The sequence below is a fragment of the Polyodon spathula genome, chromosome 6, assembly GCF_017654505.1.
Source record: "Polyodon spathula isolate WHYD16114869_AA chromosome 6, ASM1765450v1, whole genome shotgun sequence".
NCBI classification, from domain to species: domain Eukaryota; kingdom Metazoa; phylum Chordata; class Actinopteri; order Acipenseriformes; family Polyodontidae; genus Polyodon; species Polyodon spathula.
In genome coordinates, this window is record NC_054539.1 from 47,928,378 (window position 1) to 47,950,421 (window position 22,044).

Genomic DNA, 22,044 nt, shown 5'->3' on the forward strand with positions numbered 1-22,044 from the left:
TGTTTTGTCCATAGATTTATATAACTTAAGTTAATTGAACTGTTTCAACTGAATAACAGAGCACATTTGGAGTGAATATCCTCTTCCTACCTCTCTGCACCAACTGCATGTAATAAACGTAACTGGGAGGCACCTTCCACCACCTTGGAGTCTATGCATGGTGTCACAGGAAACAGAGGTCCATTAGTTACAGGTCCTAAGAATATGGCTATTTTAAAACAAACAAATATAAGAAAACACAAATCAGGAGAACAAAAATCTTTAAAAACACACTTTATTAAGAGATATAGTATTCTAATGATCAAATCAATACCCAAACTGGTAAACTCTTCATGCATCAGTTATTTTCATAAAAAATAGAGTATATGCATTCTGAGTAGGTGGAAAACAGGTTTCATCAGCCCTAAACAATAAATAAAAAACAGCAGGTACTTTCTTTACATAGACACAGGAAGCACACACAACAGAAGAATTTTGGAAGAAAATTAACAAACATCATATTCAGCTTCTTTGTGACAGAACAGGATTACAAATAAACGTTAAACCCAAAACACACACAGAACACACACATTTGGTTCACAACATTCCATAAAACACGGTTCAGTCTCTCTTAGGAATCAATTGCTCTCCATGATATGCTCAGTATAGTCCAGATTGGACAGAAAGTTTTCCAAAATACACACAGGTTCCTGGGGAATATGGAATAGACAGAGCGTGAAATACAATACATAATGTACAGCACCCTGTGCGGTATTCAATACAGTTGACAGCCACCCATGTACGTTCTTACAGTTAAATAAGATACTCTGATTACACTAAAATAATGGCTGCAAAACCAATACAAATTCCAATGATTAAAGCAGCTGTTTCTGTGGTGTTCCACTTAAACTTGTGGTCATTTACAAAAATAAAAATCTGCACATGAAAAATCTTTTCAAAACATGTGTTATTCAATTGTTGCGCCTATGAAATGGACATTCGTGTGAATTTGCCACCATTATTTTAAAAGAGCCAACGCAATTTCCATAGATAAAAACTGACACAAGTGATCCACAATCTTATACAAACACATTTCAGATGGCTGTACATATCACACTCTTCTTCAGAAACCTATCGTGTCAAACATTACACACACAGTAAGTAAAAGAAATGTGCAAAACAAACTAGGTCTTCAAAACTAAGTTGTCATGAGATTGAGAATTAAATAAAGCCTCTATATTTTAAATGTACTTATTAACATTTGTACCTTGTGAAATGCATCAGCTCTGTTATCCTTAAACACAAACAAAAAAAATAGGCTGTCACATAAAAGATCACGTTTGGAGAACCTTTACTCGTAGCCTTCAAACATCTTAACACTAAATCATGTACACAAAGACTTCTTACAACGAATATGTGCATTTCTCTAGGACTATTTTACTGACGCTGGCAAGCACAGCTACTGGTAAACACTGGGCAGCCTGAAAAACACTGTGGAGTTAAAACGTTTTAGCTTAAGCATTTGGTGGAGCTTTAGGCTGTTTAATACTTTATCTGTCGATGAACAAACTGTAAGAAGTGAGTAAAGCAGCTGAAAGTTTTAGATTACAGTGTTCCTTAATTGAGGCAAATTACTTGTTCCTTCTTTATTATTTACATTTTTACCCATTCTGTTCTTGCAGATTCATCACAATGACAAAAATGTGTCAGATAACAGTACCAACACTGTTAAGGCATACACAGTATTGGGTCCAGTGATTTATGCAACATCATTATCATACAAGTATTTACATTTTTATTTTTGGTACAATGGTAAAGCATAAGCACCTAAGGCAGATAATGAAAATCATTTTGTTCTTGCATTAGCCAAGTTGGAATTGCTGTGATCTGGTCTAAAACAAAGCAGATTAAAACAAAAAAACCTTTAGTATTAGGATGGGCTCTCACTTGGTCATCTTTGATTTGGAGTAGTCATCAACAGTATATCTCAAATTAGGGGACGTTGCATAGATATTTACCATATATTATTCAACTTATGTTTGAATTAATGCAGCATTTATTTTCCTCCGAACTTTGACGGGCAGTTGTATCCATTTGGAACTGTACAACTGAAATAAAAAATCATTTAGCAATAAGAAAGTTGTGTAATTGTTTATGAAACTGGGGATATCTGCTTTATTTGGGGGAAAAAAAAAAAAAAAGGAAACTTCATTCTAAAATATTAGGACCCTTCATATCTTTTCAGATTCTTCAAGGCTGCTTTTGGATCACAGTAAATCACGACTTTGCATTGTAATTACAAAGGAAAGCTAGGTCAACAGAGACCTGCATATGAATATAGTAGTTCTGGGCAACACCGACGCCACACTACAAACAGTTAAACTAAGGCCCAAACTGTACAAAATTAGCTGCCCACTTCTTTTCAAACACACATATGTTAGTCCTGGTTAAGAACTACTGACAGGTCAACTCTGGGTTATTCAGCCAGGACCATATTTTGATCATCTCTTGTGGAGTTCTGCTATGTACCAGCATTAGGCTTTTGTAAGAACAGGGATTGCTTCTATATTTTTCTTCAATATCAAAAGTCCTGAATCCTTTGTGCTTTTCAGGAACAAGGCCAAGCTTTTTAAGGCACATACCTGTGTAGACATCGTCGATTGGATACAGCGATACTTGATGAGATACATTATACAGTCTTAGCGCCAGGCTTCCCGAGTAAAGAAAGCCACCTCCGCCTGCATAAGCAGGGTACTGCCCTGTGAACATGCTCTCCGGAATAAAGTACTTCAGCTTTTTGTCTCTGTGAGGTCCTGCATTTGTGATGACATCCCCAATAAATAAATCTTTGGCTTTAGCTTCGCCTAAGCTCTTCAAGTACTCCAGGATCCTATATGTATTGACAAAAACATCATCATCTCCTTTAAAAATGAATTTCACGTCAGAGCAGTACTCGCTGACCCACTCCAGGAACAGCACTTCTTTTATCGTCAAGTTGAAGAAGGAGTCTCTGTAGTCCCACAGCAGGATGTCACCGTGCATGTTGCTCTCGTATCGCAGCATTTCAGAAAGGTCAGGAAAATGATCCGTGCCGGTCGCATTTCCCAGCAAAAACACAGTGACCACCGTGTAGTTGCCTATCTTGCCCTTCTTTCCCCAAGACTCTCGTATGGCTTGCCTCCTGTCAAAGTGCGGGGCGAGTGACTTTACAGCGAGCAAAAGAAAAGGCTTGTCCTTGCATTTGCGTGGCTGGTTGACTACCAGGGGATAAGTCCTACACTTCATATACAAGAGGAAATCCTTGAAGCGTTCTGGTAGGGAGTTATAGTCCTTGACTTGGGTCATGACCCCAAGGTCAGGCTCACAGGGAGTCAGTTGACTAACATTCAGACTTGCCTCTACAGTACTGCTAGTGCTGTTTAATGCTGTTAGAATAGGGTTGTATAAGAGGTCCAACCCCTGCTGTTCTCGGTTCCAGTAAGCTTCACTTGGAACCACTTTCTTCCAAAACTGCTTGTCAGGGACTCTGACTTTACTGTTGCTGTTTTTGTCCTGGTTACCACTCCTGGACACTTCCACCATGATGTAAACAAAGAAATTTGCTATCATCATGATACCCAGGATCTTCACTTTCCTGCAACTCATTTTTCATACCTGTCAACACAAGAAGAAGAATTTGATCTCCACTGTAAAGAATTCATAAAATGAAATATTACAAAATTGTATTCATCTAACGCCTTTTGTAAATACATTGTACAAAAAAAGTGTTTGATAGTAGTGAACAGCAGCAGCAGTTAAAAAAAAAAAAATATGCATGTTATTTAAGTCAAAAGAACCTTTGTGTTAATAGTTTAGTGGGTATCATGTGCTCTTAATTCAGCTTACCTCATGACACCAATTATAGGTTACAATCTGACTGCTAATTATATCTTACTCTTGACAATTTATCTTCTGGTGAAAAAGGACAGAAATAAAAAGTCTCTGGGAGTCAAAGAAATAACAATGACCCATAATATTTAAAGTTTTTCCTTATTATAGCCACTTGGCCTGAACAGCTTAATGATTCAAATGGGGTAAACAAGCAGACCATACATTGTGGCAGGATTTAAACTCTGTTTCACATTCTAAATACCTACAGGCAAACTCCCGGAGTGGGCGAAGAGGCTGCCCAGAAGGGGGCCCCCAGAGAAGCCAAAAAGACAGAGCAGCAAACATTATACAAGCAAAACCAATGTTGACCGACGACTGCTACAGATCCTTAAAATATGTACACATAAACCAACAGCATTATAAAAAGACACTGCAAGACAATACGTAATTGTAAAAAAATAGCTCTTGGGAGGCCCTGCCTATAGAATTTTAAATGGGCTTTAACCTGTGGTCTGGTGAAAATCAACTGTAAAATGTGTCCAAATTTTGCCACCACAATCACATAAATAAACATGAAATACATGAATAAATCCTGTGTCATTGAAACAGTAATTACTAGTTAACAGTATAGAACACACCTTTTCAGTAATAAATAGGTAATATGACAAAGAAACTTAGCTACCTAAAGGTATACTAAACAAAACTCAAAATCAACACTGCCCACCCCCTGCCTTCTACTGAAGACATTGATTCGTTGCTTATAACATTTGCTAAGTAACTTGAACTCTGCAACTGTTTAAAGAGCTGAAAACAATTACCAATGTCTGATTATGCAAATTATTATTTCAATTAAGGGCTGTTGTGATTGAGAGCTCAGTTGGAATGAAAACCAGGAGACACAGAAGGTCACCAGGATCGGGTTTGAGAAGCCCTGCTTTAGATCATTTATTCAGCATTGTGCCACTCCATAATGTTAACATTCAAAAGGCAATTATGTGGTATGTGCTTCAACAGCGCTCCCTATGGGGATTTTTTTTTTTTTTTAAACTGCATAACTGTGTTCCCCATGGCTTGTTCTTTGCCAGTACCCTACATCACTGCAGTCCTGGTCTTTATTCCAACCACGTTCCAAATTAGTTAATTGCCCCCTAGCAGCTTCAATTAACTACATTAGAACATGCTTGGAGTAAAAACCTGGACTGGATTTAATCTCGATGGCCAGTCAAGTACCACTGCCCTACATCAACACCTGAATACGAGCAAATTATATATTTGAAAATTCAGGCAGCAAAGCCTTGTACACCCTTCCCTCATCTATTTAATACTTGGACAACATAGATGTCAGGTCAAGTAACTTTTCTATCCACACTACATATCTAAGATTTATCTTTCAGAAACCTGAAATTCAGTGTACCTTATAAAAATACTTTGCGGACAAATTGCTCAAGTTACTGAAATGTAACCGAAATTTCCATCTACCTTAAATTGACAAAGCGGGTATATGCCAATACATTTTTACTCTGGCAAAATCACACAGCTGTAAATACAAAAAAAAAGTTATCCGTATTGTATGGCACTGTACAAATGTAAGCATGACATACGGATGGAAAGACTGCTCTACATACTGTATCCAAGATCCCAATCCTGAGGAGTCAGAAGAAAGTTCACATGCACACAAGTAGATTCAAATTCCGATTCAAGACTTACTCATTGATGAAGCATGCATATAATAAAACACTGCCATTCACAAACTGCTAGAGCACAAAAAACACACCAGATGCACTGTACCGTTTGCTGTTATCCAACTACTAAAACTAACAAAGCAGTGGCATTGCAAGGGGAAACCCAGAGCACGCATTTTACTACACACCTACACTTCTGGCTCTGAATGTTCAAGTACTGTTATTTGCTATTGTTAACATCAATCTCTCTTTCATACTTTCACCTGAAGAAGAGACCTCTGAGGTCTTGAAAGTTTACGATTAATTATCGTTTAGTTAGTCCAATAAAATGTATCACATCTCTTTCTCTTTGTCTATCTTGCTATTGTTAAGAAATTCTACACATTTGCGTTAAACTGAACACCATGGGCCATATTTTCAAATCCCTATCTCCAGTCTTTAATTAGCTCCTGTTTTTTAGAAAAGGTGAAAATTCAACAGCAAACGTATAAAACTGAGAAACAAACCACTTGAAAAAGGGCCGAAGATACTTCCAATTGCATGACTGTATTCTACCAGTTTGGAGGAAAAAAAAAAGTGGAGTTTTAGTAATATATTTAGGGGTATATTTTCAGTCAGCTTGATTAAATTGGATTTTATCAATTTATGTTAAGTAGAAAAAAAAAAGAATGCTTTGGGATTAATGTCATATATTAAGACGCCGTCTCATCTATTTTATAAAATTTAATTAGGGGTTGCAACAAACCACAGTTCCAAATTAAGGCTGTAAAGCTAAGGTTAATAAATTAAGTGTTTAAACCTTCAGGGCATTTAAAAAATGCTTGCCTTTTTATGTGAACTTCTTAGTTTAGTGGATTACAGTACGTGAGATCATGTTGGGCTCAACACCATCGAAGCAGGGATGGCATTCAAAAAAGTTTGAATGTCATCCCTAACTGAGCAAGCCAAAGAAACTTAACACACTCATGCACCTATTCCTCTTAATATGTAACAATAATTAACTTATATGGATAATCCTTTTCTTTTACCTTTAAAAGCTATAGACTTTAGCCTCTCACAGGTGCTGTAGCTTAAAAAAAACAAAACACACATTTAGAACATAACATCATGACATGTGAAAAGGCATTTTTCAAATAGCTACCTTTTTGCCTTGAGGTTTTATTGTCTTTACCACGTTCACCTATTTCTATAAATTAAAACTCTTTCCTTGATTTTTACACCCAAATAGAATTTTTAAAATAAAAAGGATTGAAAAACTGACAGTCCAGAAATGTGGTAAAAAAGTAAAAAAAAAAAAAAAAAAAAAAAAAAAAGTAGCAATACATGACATATCTCTTCGTTAATATTGTGTAGCTATTCTAGATCAAGGACTTTTTGGATCCCGATGTTTTACTTATTAGGAGTATGATCAAGTTTTAATCTGAAAGCAGAACAGAAAAATCTGAACCTCTAGTATAAAATCACCACACTGATTATACTGTAGATGCAAGCAGTAGTAAATCTGCCAGTTACAGCAATAAACTAACAAAATGTAATGAAGTCACAGATATAAAATAAATATACTAAATTAAATTGCAGCCTCCATTTAGGATTGCCTAGAAACCTTTGTTCAGGAGCTGGTTTTGGTAACTTTGGAAGTTTATATTTAGGAATTACTAAAACAAAAAGGACTACCCCCCCCCCTTAAACTACTGTGTTAAAGTTTTAAGGTTGTCCTCTGACTTGTTACATTTCCATTTGTTAAATAATGAGTAACCATTGAAACGTGCATAAAACATAAAGAGGAACTACAAGAGTTGTTTCTGCTATCATAGTCTACAGAGGAGTAAGAACTGTGATCGAACAAAGCACTTCTTTTTAAAAGATACTTTCAAAACTATTAGACCCCACCAGGTGATGTATTATTCCATTTTAAATCGCCACGATTATACATCCAAAATGACAGCATACTTAGGATTTAGAAAAAATGGAAAACAGAGCTAACATTTGTTTTCTTCTAAAAACATGTGATTTCTTGTTCAGCCCATTTCTCTTCTGTTTAAAACCAAAAAATAAAAAGCGCACAAACTTTGCTGCAGTCATTTCCTTTTCTGTAACTCAATGACGAAGAGACGGATTCGATTCGACACTTTAGGCAAAATCTAGTTACTGTAGTACTGCTCTCCAACTGTTCGAATCTTGGTCCCCCGATTTATAAATGTCAATGACACATGCTGTACAGAGAACAGATTGACAGAGACCCTTTTATATGCATAGTCAGGCTCTACTGGACAGTCATCAAGGTTAATGATTACATTTGTAACTACTCCCAACAGCTTTATTCTCAAGTCTTATGGTTTGATGATTTTACAAGCATGCCTAAAATCTTTTAGGCAGGCACTTAGGTACCAAATTTAACCAGCTGTGCCTATACTGTATCATTGTTTATGCCTGCATTAATAATAAACAGCAGAACAAATGAAACCTGCAAAACAGTAAGTTACCAAAAGACCCTATGCCGCTCATGGACACTATTACAGCAACACAGGCATTACAGTTCATTGCTTAACTCGCACTGCTGGTGGGCAGAGGTCAAACAGGCTTAATTTAAATCACAACATTCATTTGTTACCATAAGTCTAAATGCCAAAATAGTTCTTTTGTTTGGCTGTTGCGCTGCCTAAATATTTGTATGGATGACAAGTGTTGCCATGACGATAGTGCTCTTATGTTAGCCGTGCGTGCTGCTCGGAATCTCCTTTGGCTATCGCTACGGATTCTTTTTTTTTTTTTTTTTTTTTTTTTTTTCAAAAAAAAAAAAAAAAAAAAAAAAAAAAAAAAAAAAAAAAGGTCAGCAGCTGGTAGAAGTACCTTCAGTTTTTATAATTTTTAGTTTGACCCATGTGAAAAAAGATCGAATGATTCTTGGTGTTAGATCTCCCTCCCAGCCTGTGAGGGCACTATGTAAAAAGGAACAGAATACCCTTAACAAAATGGCATGACAATTTATTCCTTAGGGAAGGTGGAAGTCGGTCATTTAGGAAGGGGACTGAGCTACGGCACCCAAGCTCACTGACTCGGACAGGAGACGACGTGGTTTTCCGAGGATTGGAGGAGCGGATGCGCTCGTCAACCTAGGGGTCATGAGCGAGGGTATAAATAGGGGGTGTAGTGAAGGTGATCTTTTCCTTTGTAAATGGTTAGAATACAACCTAGAAGGATACCCTGCAAATACCAGAATGTGAGCAGTTATAAGTCTGTCTTGTAACAGTGTTTGTCTTCATTGTCGGTTTCAAGATTACTAAACATGATCCGGAGCTGCAGCCACAGGCCAGCATCAAACCCGGACAACAGCACTGCACTTTTCATTAGGAACTGTCTTTTCACCACGAGCACATAAATCACGCATCACAGGAACTGTATCTGTGTTTTGTGTGGATGAAAAAGAACAGGACTTTTGGTTGCGGGTCAAACTCGGGGATTACAAAATAAAGTGATAAATGCTGCTTTATCACTTTACAACAGTATTATTTACTGGTGTTTTGCCATCAGGCTCTGGACATTGTGATCATTTTCAATAAAACACCCTTGCACCTGTTAGTAATTGTCAATGTCATTTGTACCTGTATCCACTCACCACTTTGCCACAACCCATCAAACTGTCCGGTAGCTAAGTTAAAAAAAAAAAAAAAAAAAAAAAAAAAAAAAAAATTCTGCATTAGCATTTGTGACATTTGTGGTATATTTATCAGTAGTTCATATCTGAGAACAGTAGCAGGCATAGGGGTGAAAGAATTAGTAGGCAATCACACTGAAGAAGCAGGGAATAAAAACACCAAAAGGAGGAAAGGGGGGGGGGGGGGGGGGGGGGGGGGGGGTTAGCTGGAGCATTTTAGAAAATGCAAAACAGTGTGTTCTCTGCATAACTTGTTCTGTATTTGTAAAGGTAACCTAATAGAAATATTGGTACAATGTGTTTTTAACTAAAAGATGCAGCGAGATCACAATTCCAGAGTAAAGTTGTCTCTGTCGGGTGTTGTGGTATTTGTATAGGTGGTTGCTGTGAGCTATAGTAAATTTGCATTATCAGTTGCCTTAGTGCAGGAATTTAACATATAAATACATAACGAAACTGCAGTGCAGGCCCGTGGAATGTTACATTCATTTCTCCATTAGTTTAGAAACACATATTACATCATTCTTTTTACATTAGTTTGAGTGTTATGCCTTAACTATGGGTGTGCAGCATTTTAGTAAAAAATATAAATAAAAAAACGCCCTTTATTATATATTTTAAAAAAATCTCTTAACCGGAATAACACTATACACTAAACACTGTCAATAATATGTACTTGTTTAATCCCAGTCAGTTTAACAACCAATCCAAACAACATGACTCATTTACAAAAATAAGTTAACACTGTCCACAGCAGTTCAGTAACAGTATTGTCTATGGCTAATATTTTACTAGACTGTCTTTCGGCAAGGCTTTTGGTAAATGGTGCAAGATTTGTAAGCTTTCGAAATGCAGCTCTCTCAACATGCGTTACTATATTCACAATCATACTTTGCTCAAACTATTCAGATCAATTTCTCCCCCCCCAAAAAAAAAAAAAAAACAAGCAACTGGTGGTACATGGTTATTTTAAGGCCCTTTCCACACTATGTCTTTAAACCGGCTTTAAAGTGCTAAATACGTTTAGCGTCCACCCTGAGTGTTTAATACCGGTCGAGTCCAGATCTAATTAGATTGCACCAGATTTCTCAGAAATGTGGACGCTGTAATACCGAATTCAATTTTTTGTGTATCCTCCAATATCCCAAAATGTATCACAAAAAGTTTGATGAAGATGCAGCACGAAGGAATGTCTACTAGAAAGTGTCCTGGATGGTTTTTAATGGTTAGGTTTAGGGTTGTGGTTGGGTTGGGGTCAGGGTGGGTTGACTTTCGTAGAGTTGCCAAGCTCTGGAAGTGAAAAGGTGGGAGTGCTTGAAAGGTGGGAATTATTTATTTGTTTGTTTATTTATTTATTATTCAGTGAATTACACTGAAGGGAGCGTATAAAATTATAAAATGGTCAATGACTATACAAAAGTAGTTTTTATCAACACACAATCACTGTAGTTAAGTTAAAAACATGGACGAAATATCATGGCATAAACAAGATATATCATGGCATAAACATCAGCCATATGCCAAGAAGACTTTCCTTAATTTAAATCCAAACAAACTCAAATAATGAAATCGCACATCGTAGCTTTTAAAGTACTTTTTAAAACACTTAAAGTATACATATTAAATGCAGAAGAAAGAAAAACACATGCACCAATCAGAAGCTACACTGACATCTATTTCATCCAATGGAAGCACCAAAAGTTTTTTTGCTCTTGTTTGATTGGGCGACCCAGAATAAGAACATAAGAAAGTTTACAAACGAGAGGAGGCCATTCGGCCCATCTTGCTCGTTTGGTTGTTAGTAGCTTATTGATCCCAAAATCTCATCAAGCAGCTTCTTGAAGGATCCCAGGGTGTCAGCTTCAACAACATTACTGGGGAGTTGATTCCAGACCCTCACAATTCTCTGTGTAAAAAAGTGCCTCCTATTTTCTGTTCTGAATGCCCCTTTGTCTAAACTCCATTTGTGACCCCTGGTGCTTGTTTCTTTTTTCAGGCTGAAAAAGTCCCTTGGGTCGACACTGTCAATACCTTTTAGAATTTTGAATGCTTGAATTAGGTCGCCACGTAGTCTTCTTTGTTCAAGACTGAACAGATTCAATTCTTTTAGCCTGTCTGCATATGACATGCCTTTTAAGCCTGGAATAATTCTGGTCGCTCTTCTTTGCACTCTTTCTAGAGCAGCAATATCTTTTTTATAGCGAGGTGACCAGAACTGAACACAATATTCAAGATGAGGTCTTACTAGTGCATTGTACAGTTTTAACATTACTTCCCCTGATTTAAATTCAACACTTTTCCAATGTATCCGAGCATCTTGTTAGCCTTTTTTATAGCTTCCCCACATTGTCTAGATGAAGACATTTCTGAGTCAACAAAAACTCCTAGGTCTTTTTCATAGATTCCTTCTCCAATTTCAGTATCTCCCATATGATATTTATAATGTACATTTTTATTTCCTGCGTGCAGTACCTTACACTTTTCTCTATTAAATGTCATTTGCCATGTGTCTGCCCAGTTCTGAATCTTGTCTAGATCATTTTGAATGACCTTTTCTGCTGCAACAGTGTTTGCCACTCCTCCTACTTTTGTGTCGTCTGCAAATTTAACAAGTTTGCTTACTATACCAGAATCTAAATCATTAATGTAGATTAGGAATAGCAGAGGACCTAATACTGATCCCTGTGGTACACCGCTGGTTACCACACTCCATTCTAAGGTTTTTCCTCTAATCAGTACTTTCTGTTTTCTACATGTTAACCACTCCCTAATCCATGTACATGCATTTCCTTGAATCCCAACTGCGTTCAGTTTGAGAATTAATCTTTTGTGCGGGACTTTGTCAAAAGCTTTCTGGAAATCTAAATAAACCATGTCATATGCTTTGCAATTATCCATTATCGATGTTGCATCCTCAAAAAAATCAAGCAAGTTAGTTAGACACGATCTCCCTTTCCTAAAACAATGCTGACTGTCTCCCAGGACCCTATTACCATATAGGTAATTTTCCATTTTGGATCTTATTATAGTTTCCATAAGTTTGCATATAATAGAAGTCAGGCTTACTGGTCTGTAGTTACCTGGTTCAGTTTTGTTTCCCTTTTTGTGGATCGGTATTACTTTTGCAATTTTCCAGTCTGTCGGTACCACCCCTGTGTCAAGAGACTGCTGCATGATCTTGGTTAGCGGTTTGTAAATAACTTCTTTCATTTCTTTGAGTACTACTGGGAGGATCTCATCCGGCCCAGGGGATTTGTTTATTTTAAGAGCTCCTAGTCCCTTTAACACTTCTGCCTCAGTTATGCTAGTTATTTAAAACTGGATAGGAACTGGATGACATGTGGGGCATGTTGTCAGTATCTTCCTTTGTAAAAACTTGTGAAAAGTAATCATTTAATATATTTGCTATTTTTTTCTCTTCATCTATGATTTTGCCATTTGTATCTCTTAGACATTTTACCTCCTCTTCGATTGTTCTTGTGCTGTTATAATATTGGTAAAAACTTTTTGGAATTGGTTTTAGCCCCCTTAGCAATGTTTATTTCTATTTCTCTCTTGGCCTTTCTAACTTCCTTTTTGACTTATGTTTGCAGTTCCGTGTACTCTTTCTTTGTACTTTCTTTTTGGTCCCTTTTTAATGCTCTATGAAGTGCCTTTTTTCGCTGAATATTTTTTTTAATTGATCTATTAAACCATTTTGGCAATTTAGTTTTACATTTAGATTTGTCTACTTTAGGGATATAATTGTTTTGCGCCTCTAGTACTACATTTTTGAAGAACAACCATCCTTCTTCTGTGGGTGTTTTCTCTATTTTACTCCAATCTACTTCTGTTAGTCTCTGTTTCATACCTTCATAGTTTGCTTTTCTAAAATTGTAAACCTTAGCTTTAGTCATTACTTTGGGGGATTTAAAAAAACACTTCAAATGAGACCATGTTGTGGTCTGAGTTTGCCAGTGGTTCTCCGACCTCTGTTTTAGTTTTTCTATCTTCGTTATTTGAAAAGACTAAATCAAGGCATGCCTCCCCTCTAGTCGGTGCCTTGACAAATTGTGTTAGAAAGCAGTCATTTGTCATTTCCACCATTTCTATTTCATCCTTCGCGCTACCCACCGGGTTTTCCCATTTTATTTGGGGGAAGTTGAAATCCCCCATTAGTATGGCTTCTCCTTTGCTACACGCATTTCTAATGTCATCGTATAACAGATTATTGTGCTCACCGTCTGAATCTGGCGGTCTATAGCATGCTCCTATTATTATGCCCTTTGAATTTTTGTCTGTTATTCTGACCCATATTGATTCGGTTTTATTTTCTTTGTCCAGGTTTAACACCTGGGCTTCAAGACTGTTTCTTACGTATAGCGCTACCCCTCCTCCTCTTCTGTCCTGCCTGTCTTTCCTATACAGTGTATACCCACAAATATTATATTCGTCCCCATCACACTCAGACAACCAAGTTTCTGTAACACCTATCACATCATAGTTACCTGTTAGTGCAGCAGCTTCAAGTTCTAGAATTTTGTTTTTGATACTTCTAGCATTTAGATAAATACATTTAATGGTTGTCTTACCTGAGTTGTTGTTCTTGTTTTGATGTAGTCTCCCTTCTGTTTTTTTGTTGATTTCTCCCCCCTTCCTTTCTAGTTTAAATGCTTCTGAACCTGCTCGAGAATACTCTGTCCAACCCTCACTCTCCAAAAAAAACTTGGAAGACTGATGCCTTATGATTGATTCGAGGAGGGACTGACTCGAGGAGGGGTGACAACGGAGGATGTCCTAAAATGAATACTGTACCCCTCACTCATTCTTTTACTTTTCTTTCTTTGATTTCCTTTTTCTGTCCGTCCAAAGCACATGCAGTTGTTACTTAGGACTACTTTGCTTTGTATAGTGTGTTCAATTGTTAAAAGTTCCCGATTACACCACTAAATAAACCTGGTTTCAGCAGGTCTTAACACAGTGTCAACTGTCTATTGCACCGTCATCAAAAATGCTTCAGCAAATACGTTAATGACTTGGCAGGCGCTCTATAACAGGACAATACATGTCTTCAGAATACCATTTCAGTGTGGAATATATTGGTAAAGTGGAAATACGTTAATATATATATATTATATATATATATACCATATATATATATATATATATATATATATATATATATATATATATATATTTATTTCTCTTTGCTTCATTTATGCGCCACAGAATCAGGGGCAAGTGGCGTTCGCGCTTGCGTTGTGATCAGAATACAGCCCTAAGAGTTTTAGTTTATAGACAGTAAGAGTGTAAGATGTTTGCGTTAATAAAAGGTTTTTCTATGACATCACTGTCTCAGGCTGCACGCACGTCAATCTGCCTAGTGCTCGAGCGCAGACGGTTGAAAGTTAGTCCAATAATTATTTTTTTTTTTTTATAATTTAAAAAAATATGCAATACTTCAATGTCAACAGAAAATTCTATAAATCAAATTCTTGTATTAGAAGACTTATCCGCTGTAACAGAGACAGTTACTAAAGGTAAAAAGCTCAGCAAAACAATGCAGTCTTCAAAGGGGGAAAAAAAAAAAAAAAAAAAAGAGAATGATGGTCAGTTGCCACAGTCTAGATCTGAGTCTGCTGTTTCGGCAGTTAGACCTACAGCTAATGAAACCTCGGGTTTAATTGAGAATGAAAATACAATTCTCTCAACTGAGAAGCAAAACCGTTTTTTCACTTCGGGGATTGGAGGTAAAGAAGTTATGGATAGCACTGACCCTATAGTGTGTGCAATTTTATCTGCACTGACTAAAATGTCTGACCAGTTTCAACATTTTGTCGACCTGGCTACACATTGCAAAGATGATTTTTCAGCCACTGACTCTGATAGTGGCTGAAAACCCCCACTGAAAAAGGCTAGGTCTGAAGATGATGTGTCTTATTCCACACCAGGTTCTCCACAAGCTAGAACCAAGTGCAAACTCAAGTAAAGCTGGTAAGTCAGAATTGCAACTAAATAATGACTTTGTTGATACCCATACATCTGGGATTGAATGGAATGCTTTAGAGGAGAATGGTCACATCTTTAGAAAAGACCAGCCCGAGTCTCATTCTAGACTTGCATCAATTATCCACTCTGTATTAACTACTCGTATGGCAGAAGATGCAATTAAAAAACAGAAAACAAAATATCCGAGACCCTCTAATGTTAAGTTACTACAGCAAACTAAGGTGAACAGAATGTTGTGGTCAAGGCTGTCACAATCCATTCAGACAACTAACTTTCACGTTCTAAAAGTAGAGGGCTTACTTACAGCAGACAAACTAGAAGTGACTGCATTAGCCGAGGCTTTTGACCAGGCAATTTCTAATTCTGAAACACCAAAAGCACAAGATTTACTGATAATAGCTAATGCAGCTATTGCTCTAGGTGTGCAAGCACTTTGAGTTGAATTTACACAGGAGAGACCTGATGAAACCTCACTTGGCCCAGCCATTCAGAGAGCTCTGTTCGACCAGTATGCCTTTAACAAATGAGTTGCTTGGTGATGACCTGGAGAATATTGTTTAGAACGTAAGACGCTAACAACTTAGTTGGTCATGCTTTTCTACGTAAAACTGGCAAGCAGTTTTCACGGCAAGACAAACCCTATGTGCGTAAGGATTCATCCTTCCATCACAACAAGCAGCATCCTTTTTTAGGCTGGCACAAATAGGTAAATAAAAAAATTGGATTTAAAAATCAATTTGATTTTTTAAAATCAGCCCAACCCCACGTCTGTAATATAGGGTGACCATATGTCCCCGTTTTCCGGAGATAGTCCCCGGATAAGGTACTGTGTCCCCGGCCAAACAATGTCCCCGGAACGGTCCCCGGTTCACGAAACTCGTCCCCGCATAAACTTACTTTTAATTTCATGCTGCTTAATGCTACCCAGCAGTTCTTCACAAAATATTTGAAGATCCATGCACTGAACTCTGGCTTGCTTTCACCCATGCAAACATGACACCTTTTCATGACACAATCAAATCGCTTGAGGGAGATGATCGCTGTGCAGTACAGTCAGTCGATATCTTAAACAAACAATCTCGAAAAGAAGCTGGTTACATGGTATGAATTAGACTTTGTTCCTGTTTTAATGAGAAGACTACTCAGAAACCGAGAAGAAGCGGGGTTCGTGACATGTCAGTGCTATCTTAAATGTGTCAAGATCTCTCTTTGATACAGCCACACAATATATACATCCATGGGGAAAGCATAAAGAGCCAAGAGATTTGAAATGTCTGCTTTTAAAGAAAGTTCCATTAAGATCCACTTCACTTTGCTCTGTCTTGACTTCAAACTGAGCAAGAACATTAACATTCTAAAACAAACACACTCAGAGAAATACAGCTGTAAACCCAGCCAGCATCAGGAATACTGGCAAGTACAATTTACTAGTTTTCCTTCTATAGATGACTTCCATCTCCATGACATTTTTGGGGAAGTGTAAAAAATTGAGGGGCTTTTTTTTTTTTTTTTTTTTTTTTTTTACTATAAACATATGCAAACTGTATAAAACCATTTTGTAGTCTGTAGTTTTATAAATGCACCAGTAGGCGACAAATGTTATTTTATGCTGTTAGCGCACCATATATATAACAGATATTATCGTTGACTGCATAGATGATGATGGTTGACAGGGGCTTAATCAGAGACAATTTCCATTAGCAGAAGCAAAAAAGTTGTCATGCCAGTTATTGCTTGTTTTGTTGTAGTTATCCATTTTGTATGTAATCCAGGGCCTACAGTAGTAACTTTTTAGTTTTGGCTTGAAGGCAACAGGGCAGTCAGTAGGCTCTGTTACTGCCTGTTTTGTGTAGTTTGAGGAGTTTAATTTCTGCTTGCACTTTTTTTGGAAAATTAAGAGATTTTTTTGCAATTGTTGTGCATCGTTTGTGTTTGTAGATTGTTTTGTATTTGAAGAGTGTAACTGCTACACCGCAACTTACACTTCAGTGTTCGCTACTTGCTGTGCTCCCATCACTGCATGTCCCGGGATTTGGTTTACAAAATATGGTCACCCTATTGTAATAATTAAACCTGTTGTAGTTCGACAGTACACTGTGTGGACACACTGCAGCCCCCTACTGCAAATCAACTGCTCAAAAATATAGACCAGGGGTATTAAGGGTCATAGTGGGTAGGCTGGACGACTCAGGAAGGCACAAATAAAAATGACAGTAAAAGAAAATGATCTTGAACACATGTGAATAACTACTTTCACATGTGATAGATAACGTGTTTTTTTTCCGTAAATGTATTATACATGCTCTAAAAAAAAAAAAAAACACCGTTTATAACAAATGATTTCATCAATGTTTAGCAGCTCAAAGTGAACCGTATATGGAGGAAAACACAATCAAGTCCACATTTTTCACATGAGCGATTTCCATTCTGGTGACTTAGATTTAGCAGGCGTCTGACGAGTGCTCCTGATCGTTGCCATTTTTAACTTGTATCAGTGAAACACAAGGGTTATGTTTGTTTTTTCACAAGTATAAATGCTCCGGTAAACAAAAATTGTAATCACAATACTCATGCTTTGACTTTTTATTTATTTATTAATTGCTGCGGCTGGTTCAATATGTTTTCGGAGTTTGAAAAGGATACATTTCTTACATGCAGAAGAAAACCAAGGAAGAAAACACAAGAGTCTACATAAAGTTAGAGTCCTTTTGGTTACTTTTTATTCTGGCTTTAAAAAATTAAGTTTTACTATTAGTTATTAGTTTTTTTTTTTTGTTTTCCCCATGAGGTTGATAGTTTTGACACTGTAAACATTTTAAATGGCACACAATTATGCTGAGGTGGGAAGTATACGGTAACGTGATAAACACTACAGGCCACTGCACACTGGATTCGAACATGCATCCGATTTTAAGGCGAGTCTAAGAATAAAAACACGATAATATCCATTCCCTATTGCACCTTGCACACTGTCCGTAATTGTCGCAAAATGGCGATACGCCAATTTTGGAGTTAAAATTTACATTGACCAATGAAAAATGACTGAGAAGACACGTGGTTTCTTGCAGTTGCCTTAAAATGGAAATACGATGTGTCACATGTAAAGACATTGCTGTGGACTTGGGCGTGAATTATATGTATTATAAAACATGAAATTATGAACTGATAGCACACATGAACATACGGATTTTGTACAGTATAATGTATATACTCCAAGTCGATGAAGTAAGGAAACAGTGGCCTAACCTGCGAGACACATCAGAGAAAGAAGCGTGACAGGTGAGAAGAGCGGTCTGGGTTTAACTCAGAAAAGAGGGGCATGAAATGATGTAATTTCTGGTTTCATACACACAAAGTAAGACTTAGGTCATTGTGGTAAAATGTTTTTGGTAGCTCATTACTAGCTTCCCAACTTTGATATTTATTACAGGAGCGCGTGTTTTAAATAAAATATTGGTCATGGTTTTTGATGCGATGACAACTGTATGCAATTGTGCAATACAATTAGTTTTATTATTATTATTATTATTATTATTATTATTATTATTATTATCATCATCATCATCTATTGCGTAACATTATTGTAGACATAGTAGAAACGTAATAATTACAAAACGTTTTAACTTCCATCTTGGTGCATTAAGAATAAGATGGTTTATGGTCTGCATTTGCTGATGATTATGTTTATACTACATTTTACATTTTTTGTGTACAAAGTTATGTAATAATTAACATAATTGTATTTATTTATTATTAAAATACTGAAACTAGGTATATTCATTACACAGTCTCCACTGCACATCAGCACTCTGAAGTATGATATCAACCCATATAGTGTGCAATGGATTGGCTTTTTCGAATGACGGATGATAAATGATGGAACGGATCCAGTGGTCAAAAGCCTTTACAGTGCACACTGTTTTGTATTATTTTATTTATAATGACTTTTCCAAATAGAAAGCGAATACGTGTGTTCCCAAAGAGATTCCTTAACCGTCTTTTAGTTATGTGCAGCCAAAGACATGTAATTAAGTTAAGAATGAAGCCTACTGTTTGGTATTCTCTCTTAAACCAACAAACAGTCTGCCAGTCCCAGACTGTTTTGAAAAAAAAAAAAAAAAAAAAAAAAAAAAAAAAAAAAAACTGAACAACATTTCTTTTATCATATTATTCCGCTTTAAGTTTTATTGTAACTGTAGTGGCAAAAATTGTAAAGGATCCTTCCCGATGAATGTCTACAATTATTTTAAAAAATAAATAAAATAAATAAGTACACCCCCGTCATGGACCATATAAACTTCGAGAAGCAATCAAATACACTGCAATTTTAGTTCGTACAATAAGATACAGGTGTGCTACCAAAATGCCGATATAGTGTATATTTTGTGGACTGCGTGTACAAACAGGCCCCTATAGTGTGCGGGGTAGTCTGGAGACTGCGTTCACTCACCTGGCTGTGCTATAGCTTCTACCAAAGGCGTTCTTCTGAAAGAGAAAACTGAAACAAAAAATCCACGAGGTGTGGACGCAACAGGTCCTCAATTGAAGCGTCTGGAATTATCCGGCATTGTCTTCATAACAAATAAAAACAGTAGCAATACAACGATCAGCACTGGTGGGTTAGAGCCGGTGTGTGAAATTATATTCTGTTTTTGTTTTTAAGATTATATTTCCGCTTCAACGTAGCGAGGAATAACCTAACACATAGTTTTTCGTTTCGAGTTGTTCCTGTCATCTCGGTGCGCGTCACATTTCTCCTTTGTATAACCAGATCACAAGCACACGCAAGGAGTCCACTTCTCTGTAGGGAACTGCTATTCGTAATTCTTTCCAAAACTCCAGTTCAAAGAAGGCATTTTCATTATCTGCTGTTGTGTTGTGACCCGCTGTCGCCGTAAACTCACACGTTTCAACAGCCAAGCAAGTTTCATTCTTCCATAGTTTTTTTTTTAAAAGGTTATTGAGTGTCTTCAGCAAAACAAACCCCTCCCGCCGGTGTACCCAAATCTACAACACGGCACCTACTCGTGTTAATGACTGGCCGCTCCTTTACTTTAATCAATTTGTGACGTCATTGTGAAAGGGCGGAGATCAGTTAAAAAAAAACACACAAATATTTTCTGAAGGGGTTGGAACGGTGGAGAAGGATCGCTTCTCACGAGTTCCGCTGTACTGCTTGAGCGAAAGCACTGAAATGTAACCACGTCATTTTAGAGAGTAGCCAAAAAATAACTGACACACCGCAAGCAGCTGTTGTGTCGTACCTCAGAAGTTGGTTCAATCACCATATAAAATGCTATCGTGTGTAAACAGGTTACTTTTATTTGACAAAATACTAAAAAACACAAACGAGCTTCTTTATAAGTAAATATGGCACACGAAGTCATAGCTTATATTTAGTATACTTTTTTTTATAAAAATACACATAAAAACTGGCCAAACAATATATGCTCCAGACCCGTATTTTCAATACATTTCACAGATGTTATTCTGAAATTTAATTTATATCATATACAGGGCCTCGATGGCAATAAAAATAAACTGGATACTATGCATTTAAAAAAAAAAGAAAAATAATTCCTTTCTTCGGACTTTAAACAGGGTATAACAATAACGTGTGGACATTATAAGAGTGGTCATTTAACCCACGCCTTTATGCCTCTCCTCCACCTAACCTTGCTAGTATTGTTATTCTCCATTATCAGGCTCCATCCATCCCCAGGAACAGATTGGATCTTTTGTTAAGCTCTGTATTATTACTATTATACAGAAACCCTGAATGTTGGAGGTCTGATTGGTCCAGAATTGAAAAGACTTTCACCTAAAATCGTGATAACTTTACTCTGCTGATGGTGTGCAGAGGCAAAATTGCCCTTTTTTATTGGAATATTAATACCAGGTGTTTATTCCACACATAAAAATTGGTTTCTTTTAAATCAAATCAATTTGTGCCTCTGGTCATTGGTCATTCTGGCTGTGGGATCGGTTGCACAGACCCCTTTCTTATTCCAGTTTGTTTACAATCCATAAAGGGAGATATGGGCTTATTTTGAAACATTTCAGTACAATGTATCAGCACTATATATATATATATATATATATATATATATATTATATATATATATATATATATATATATATATATATATATACACACACACACACTATGCATTTACCATAGTTTACCCTGGTTTGCCATGTTTTTCTAATGCTTTTCCATATCTCTCTGTGCTTTACAATGCTCACTTATGGATTACCATGCTTTGACTGTGCTTTCTTACACTTTGCTATGCTTTTACTATGGGAAACATTTATAAGGGTAGGCTTCTTGTCACCACGTCTCCCTGTGAACTCACAATATATGCTCCTGCATCAACCGCCAGCAGCTGAATATAAATGTAATCCGCCAACTCCACTGGCACTCGTAAAAGCCAAACTGAAACAGCTCAATTACAACATCGCCATATATATATATAATCTTTAATGTAAGTACTGACAGAGAGCTGTTACAATGTTAGGTTAAAATCCTTCTTTAATGCTGGCCTGATTACAACAACAAGGCATGTGTTTTTCTATCTGGGTAGTAAATCATGTGGACTTTACCCCCAGTTCCACATTATGTTCAGAAATCTCCTCATAATAATGATGCCCCCTGGGGATAGGATCAAGGCCCTTACATGACTCCTGCCTTAGATCTAAACCTGTTCTATTTACTAAATGTCAATGTGGATTTGTTTTTCACTGGTTTCACTTGAAGGATAGTTGACATTGCCAGTGCTAAAAAGAGGCAAGCAAATTGACTTCCTCACTTCAGCTTCTGTACACTGCTATTAAATAACAGTACATTTTAATGAATATTATGCCAAATGA

The 22,044-nt window shown here is 36.9% G+C and overlaps 1 protein-coding gene across 3 annotated transcripts; it reads right to left on the reverse strand.

The window, feature by feature from the left end:
- Positions 1-258: 258 nt before the first annotated feature.
- Positions 259-20,880, reverse strand: LOC121317262 (N-acetyllactosaminide beta-1,3-N-acetylglucosaminyltransferase 2-like). Of its 3 annotated transcripts, none has more exons than XM_041253002.1 (3): positions 19,625-20,880; positions 6,560-6,594; positions 259-3,633 (listed from the first exon to the last, which is right to left on the reverse strand). In XM_041253002.1, exon 3 carries the CDS (start codon positions 3,622-3,624, stop codon positions 2,434-2,436), a length of 1,191 nt encoding a protein of 396 aa, XP_041108936.1. In that variant the 5' UTR covers positions 3,625-3,633; positions 6,560-6,594; positions 19,625-20,880; the 3' UTR covers positions 259-2,433. The 3 variants fall into 3 exon arrangements, with proteins under 3 accessions (XP_041108936.1, XP_041108935.1, XP_041108934.1); XM_041253001.1 differs by having other exon boundaries at positions 6,560-6,600; XM_041253000.1 differs by lacking the exon at positions 6,560-6,594.
- Between the last annotated feature and the right edge of the window lie 1,164 nt (positions 20,881-22,044).

Excerpts from the sequence above, each read along its gene's own strand:
- LOC121317262 (XM_041253000.1), bottom strand. The coding sequence starts at position 3,624 with ATGAGTTGCAGGAAAGTGAAGATCCTGGGTATCATGATGATAGCAAAT.